This window comes from Esox lucius, chromosome 8 (assembly GCF_011004845.1).
Source record: "Esox lucius isolate fEsoLuc1 chromosome 8, fEsoLuc1.pri, whole genome shotgun sequence".
Lineage (NCBI taxonomy): Eukaryota > Metazoa > Chordata > Actinopteri > Esociformes > Esocidae > Esox > Esox lucius.
The window spans coordinates 13287455-13293280 of record NC_047576.1 but is presented as its reverse complement, the minus strand read 5'-3'; the positions used below and the strand labels follow the sequence as shown (position 1 = coordinate 13293280).

The following is a 5826-nucleotide window of genomic DNA, read 5'->3' as shown; positions in this document are numbered from 1 at the left end:
AATATGACCGCAGTACAGGCCTGGCAGAGCATTCCTAAAGTGATGCTCTGCCAGGCCTGTGCCATCAAAAAGGTGTCATGTTAAATACTCTGACTCATATCCTTTGCTTGTGATGAAAGCAAAGGATATGAGTCAGAGTATTTACCATGACACCTTTTTGTTCATGTTAAAAACTATGCTCCAATCGAAGCTTACATTCTGCACTTTACCATATAAAAAATGTCCCTGTCCATACATTTTCTAAGTTCACTACATATTGCAATCAGTTGAGAAAATGGCCTACAATGGCAGCAATTTTTTCCCATTGGCCGTGGTACCATCTAACGTCCAGAATAATAGATTGACCACATTCCCCTGGGGGAGTCTATACTGGGAATGTGCTGCCTGGAATATTGTGCCTATAATATTCTCCTTTCCAGTGTAGAGACAGGGAGGAGGGTGGAGGGAGTAACAGGGTCAGACAGCACCTAAAATGTCCGTCTCAAGTTTCCAAAATATGTCAAGCAGACAAGCAAGCAAACTGACAGGCTGGCAGAAGAGTGACCTATCCTACAAGAAGCGACTAGGGGAAAATGTATTTATTTCATTTAAGTGAATATAAACAAAATTACAACGCCTGGATCTGAGTTCAAAGTCAATTAAATGGTCGGGGAAGCAGCATTTTATTTGATACCTATTGCAAAAATAGGTAAGTATGCTACCCATCAGACAGTGGCCGTGGTGATTTTCGTACTAATTGGCTGAAAGAATTGAGATGGTGGTAGAATGTGGAAAGTGGGGCGATTGAGGTAGAATTAGTGCTTGCAGACAGAAGCTCCGAAGTCTCAACACTTTTTATTAAAGACGTCTGGTTTCAGTACAAAAGGAACAATCCGCATCTCCACACGACATGGCCCTGTACACAAGGCTATTCCTTTTGGTTCTGAAATACGTAGATTTTGTGTGACGTTGGTGCTTTAGTTCGCACAGCCTAATCGTTCCCCAATACCACTTGAATCAACTGTAGATGAACCCGCCCCTTTTCCAGGTTGGGGTGCGTAGAGTTAGATTTTTTAGAGAAAGGATAGATCGCTGAAGAATGTACCACTAAAATGTGGGACGCATGCGACAAGGCTTATTTAAAATGTGTTGGCTAGATCAGGATCTTAAGAAAACCGTTAATTATAATACCTAGCAGTATTTCTGGTTCCTACATTGAATGACTTGTAAGTAGTATGGAATTGTTGCCACGACACGATGAGAGAGGAATATTTGGATTTTAAAGAACCGCTTGGGAACTTCCTCACCTACCAAGGACGTATAAGAAAACATCCATAGCCTGCAGTTATCTGCCAAAGGGATGTGAACTCTTCTTCATGTAAGTTTAAATGTAGCCCAAAATGTATAGTAGACGGAGATTTTTGAGTAGCTAACGATCAAATCTTTGCCTATATTAACTGATTCTAGTATAGAAATATTTTCCTAATATCAACGTTTGAAAATTATTCTTTCATTGTAGTGTTGCAAACAGTTTTAAGCTGGAATGTCTAAAACAATTCAAGAGGGATATAAAAGTGCCGGAGAGTTATTAAATATATTCGACAATACTACAATATATTACAGACTTTTTCTATGAAAACTGGAAGAAACATATAGGCTTAAACATAAATAATACATTTCAATACTTGAATACTGAATATGATATATATACACACACACACACACATATATATATAGTTTAGAATTAGGGCCTATTTAATACTATGATGGCATCTAATCTAAATGGCATTAATTATAATGTATTATTACCAAGGAATATACATGTTAGGCTTCTAAACGTTTTTAGGGTCACAATTAATATAGTTATTTGAGTTGAATAGAAATATGTAATATTTAAATCAGAATACATTCTTTCCTTTATTAGTAACCTCATTTAACACATTTTATCCAACAGGTCCCTCTAAAGAGAGTGATGCCAGCAGTGACGGATGAAGTAACGCAGGGAGTACTTCTGCCCGCAGTCTGCTGTGTTGTGGCGCCCTCTGCTGTGTGACGGGGGAAGGACAGCCAAACCCAGACAGGATGGAGAATGTGTTTGAGGATGGGATGAACCCAATCATTGTTGCCCACTACAATCACTCTGGAAAGTGGACTCGGCCTCGGAGCAGTGTTGCCTGTAAGACGGCTGTCCTCCTCCTCATATGTGTCTTAATCGTGCTGGAGAACATTACAGTGCTACTGGCGCTTTGGAGAAACAAGCGCTTCCACAGCCGCATGTACTACCTCATTGGTAACCTGGCCCTCTCCGACCTGCTGGCCGGGGTCGCCTACGTGGTCAATATCTTCACCTCTGGCCGCCAGACCTACTTCCTGACGCCGCCCCAGTGGTTGGCCAGAGAGGGAAGCATGTTTGTGGCCCTGAGTGCCTCCACGTTCAGCCTGCTGGCCATCGGCATCGAGAGACACATGACCATGGTGCGTCTGCGCCCGTGTGAGGCGTCAGGGCGGGGGAGGCTGCTGGGGCTGCTGGGGGCATGCTGGGCGGTGTCGGTGCTGCTCAGCGCACTGCCCTCCCTGGGCTGGAACTGCCTGGAGCACCTGGCTTCGTGCTCAACCGTGCTGCCGCTCTACCAGAAGAGCTACGTGGCCTTCTGCATCAGCGTGTTCAGCGCACTGCTGGTGGCCATCATCATCCTCTACATCCGCATCTACCGCCTGGTGACGTCGAGCGGGAGGCGGGTAAGCAGCAGGCCGTCGGAGCGCTCGCTGGCTCTGCTGAGGACGGTGGTGATTGTCCTGGGCCTGTTCGTGTTCTGTTGGGCCCCTCTGTTCCTCCTGCTTCTGCTGGATGTGGGCTGCAGCCCTAAGCTCTGCCCGGTCCTCTACCAGGTGGACTGGTTCATTGCCCTGGCCGTGCTCAACTCAGCCCTCAACCCCCTCATCTACACCCTGTCCAGCAGGGAGATGAGGGCAGCCTTCTTCAAGCTCCTATGCTGCTGTCAGCCTCACCTGGAGGCACCGCCCCCCACGGCAGGCAACCCCCACCTGGCAATCGTCATCCCCACGGCCGACCATAGCAAGTCCAGTGTAGGGGGAGTGGGGAGTGGGATTACAGGGGCTGCCAGGTCTTTAACACGGGGGAAGGTCGCAACACCCCTGAACTCCAATAACCAGCATGGAGACACATCCAACCCAACGGCGCCACACCCCTCTGGGCCAGCGGACCTGTTGTCAGCAGTGTTGGTCAAGGCTGGGGCGTTGCCCTCCCTCAGCAAGTTCTGACTAGGCAGCTAATCCCAGTAGACTGGTCCCAAACCCGTAGGTGCACTAGATAAGCTAATTCCTCCAGTTGTCCTTGGTTTTACGTGTCGTATTTGGTTGAAGTGCATGTATATCTGGGATCTTGCTAGATCCTCACTGCATGTCGAACTGGCTATACTGTAGTTGGACATTGTGCAGGCATGAACATGGGCCTTTTCAGTATGTGATTGACTGGGGGGGACCTTTAGGAAGACACTGGGATTCGTTTTCTTCCCCAAGGAGCCCACAAAGAGAAAGGTTGCTAAGGACCTACTCATACCATTTACTCTTGCTCATTTAAAGCCACTATTTTGCAAAGACTTACTCACACTGAATTTCTGTGTCTTCATTATACACAAATGTACGCAACTTTTACGGAATGAAATGCAATATGTGGCAACATTATTGACTTTGTATTTTGTGGGAAAAGTGGGAATAATTGTAATCGATGCTTTAAACAATATGTTTGAATTATAGCATGGGTTCTTTGCTAATGAGCGGAAGTGCACTGCATATTGCACATGCAGTGTATTCTGTTGGTTGACCAATTAACTTGCCTTTCTATGACAGGACAGCCTATTTATTCTAATTGAACAGAATTGTACAGAAAGTCTAATATGTATTGATTTGAAGTCACGGCCAGAGTAAACTAAGATGTTGGTTCTGGTTTCTCATAGCAGAGAAAAGCCACTCACACTTCCACTAAACACTAGTGAGCTAGGAGTGTTGGATTACAATTATTTAACCAACAAGGAACTTTAGTGATCTTCCAACCTTATGTGGTGTGGTGTTTTATTCCACTACCAGTTTAATAAAAACAACTTCTTGATAAACTTTGGTAGCTTGTCATGATTATTTGGTTTAAGCTTTCATGTTATGTCAATTTGTTTACACATATATATATATATGCACAGTATCTCACAAAAGTGAGTACACCCCTGCACATTTTTTGCAAATATTTGATTATATTTTTTCATGTGACAACACTGAAGAAATGACACTTTGCTACAATGTAAAGTAGTGAATGTACAGCTTGTATAACAGTGTAAATTTGCTGTCCTCTCAAAATAACGCAACACACAGTCATTAATGTCTAAACCGCTGGCAACAACAGTGAGTACACCCCTAAGTGAAAATGTCCAAATTGGGCCCAAAGTGTCAATATTTTGTGTGGCCACCATTATTTTCCAGCACTGCCTTAACCCTCTTGGGCATGGAGTTCACCAGAGCTTCACAGGTTGCCACTGGAGTCCTCTTCCACTCCTCCATGATGACATCACAGAGCTGGTGGATGTTAGAGACCTTGCGCTCCTCCACTTTCCGTTTGAGGATGCCCCACAGATGCTCAACACGCAGCTTCTTTAGCAAGGCAGTGGAGGTGTGTTTGGGGTCGTTATCATGTTGGAATACTGCCCTGCGGCCCAGTCTACGAAGGGAGGGGATCATGCTCTGCTTCAGTATGTCACAGTACATGTTGGCATTCATGGTTCCCTCAATGAACTGTAGCTCCACAGTGCCGGCAGCACTCATGCAGCCCCAGACCATGACACTCCCACCACCATGCTTGACTGTAGGCAAGACACACTTGTCTTTGTACCCCTCACCTGGTTGCCACCACACACGCTTGACATCATCTGATCCAAATATGTTTATCTTGGTCTCATCAGACCACAGGACATGGTTCCAGTAATCCATGTTCTTAGTCTGCTTGTCTTATGCAAACTGTTTGCAGGCATTCTTGTGCATCATCTTTAGAGGAGGCTTCCTTCTGGGACAACAGCCATGCAGACCAATTTGATGCAGTGTGCAGCGTGTGGTCTGAGCACTGACAGGCTGACCCCCACCCCTTCAACCTCTGCAGCAATGCTGGCAGCACTCATACATCTATTTCCCAAAGACAACCTCTGGATATGACGTTGAGCACATGCACTCAACTTCTTTGGTCGACCATAACGATGCCTGTTCTGAGTGGAACCTGTCCTGTTAAACTGCTGTATGGTCTTGGCCACCGTGCTGCAGCTCAGTTTCAGGGTCTTGGCAGTCTTCTTATAGCCTAGGCCCTCTTTAGGTAGAGCAACAATAATTTTTTCAGATCCTCAGAGACTTCTTTGCCATGAGGTGCCATGTTGAACTTCCGGTGACCAATATGAGGGAGTGTGAGAGCGATAACACCAAATTTAACACACCTGCTCCCGATTCACACCTGAGAACTTGTAACACTGACAAGTCACATGACACCAGGGAGGGAAAAAGGCTAATTGGGCCCAAAAGTGTATTTTCTTCAGTGTTATCACATGAACAGATATAATCAAATATTTGCACAAATTTGACAGGTGTACTCACTTTTGTGAGATACTGCATGTATATCACATTTGGTTAACTCATACCCTTATAATGTTGTTCATTTGTCCTATACTCATATTTGTGACCAAAACCATAGAAAATGTCAAATTTCGATCTCAAACAGTCTGAAAAATGCTCAGGCCTCCTGAAGAGTGTGAATGGGCCATTCAGCAGCCTAGGGAAGTCAGTGCTGGCCAGTCCGTG

General features: G+C 45.2%; 1 protein-coding gene across 2 annotated transcripts; it reads left to right on the top strand.

Annotated features, from left to right (window-relative positions):
• The first annotated feature begins 493 nt into the window (after positions 1–493).
• On the top strand, positions 494–4106 carry s1pr3a (sphingosine-1-phosphate receptor 3a). 2 transcript variants are annotated; one of them, XM_020048811.2, is made up of 2 exons: positions 494–688; positions 1934–4106. In XM_020048811.2, exon 2 carries the CDS (start codon positions 2062–2064, stop codon positions 3259–3261), a length of 1200 nt encoding a protein of 399 aa, XP_019904370.1. In that variant the 5' UTR covers positions 494–688; positions 1934–2061; the 3' UTR covers positions 3262–4106. The 2 variants fall into 2 exon arrangements, with proteins under 2 accessions (XP_019904370.1, XP_010870033.1); XM_010871731.3 differs by lacking the exon at positions 494–688 and adding an exon at positions 703–1357.
• The last annotated feature ends 1720 nt before the right edge of the window (positions 4107–5826 follow it).

Bases quoted from the DNA above. Each gene is read 5' to 3' on its own strand.
- s1pr3a (XM_020048811.2), top strand. From the start codon at position 2,062: ATGGAGAATGTGTTTGAGGATGGGATGAACCCAATCATTGTTGCCCAC.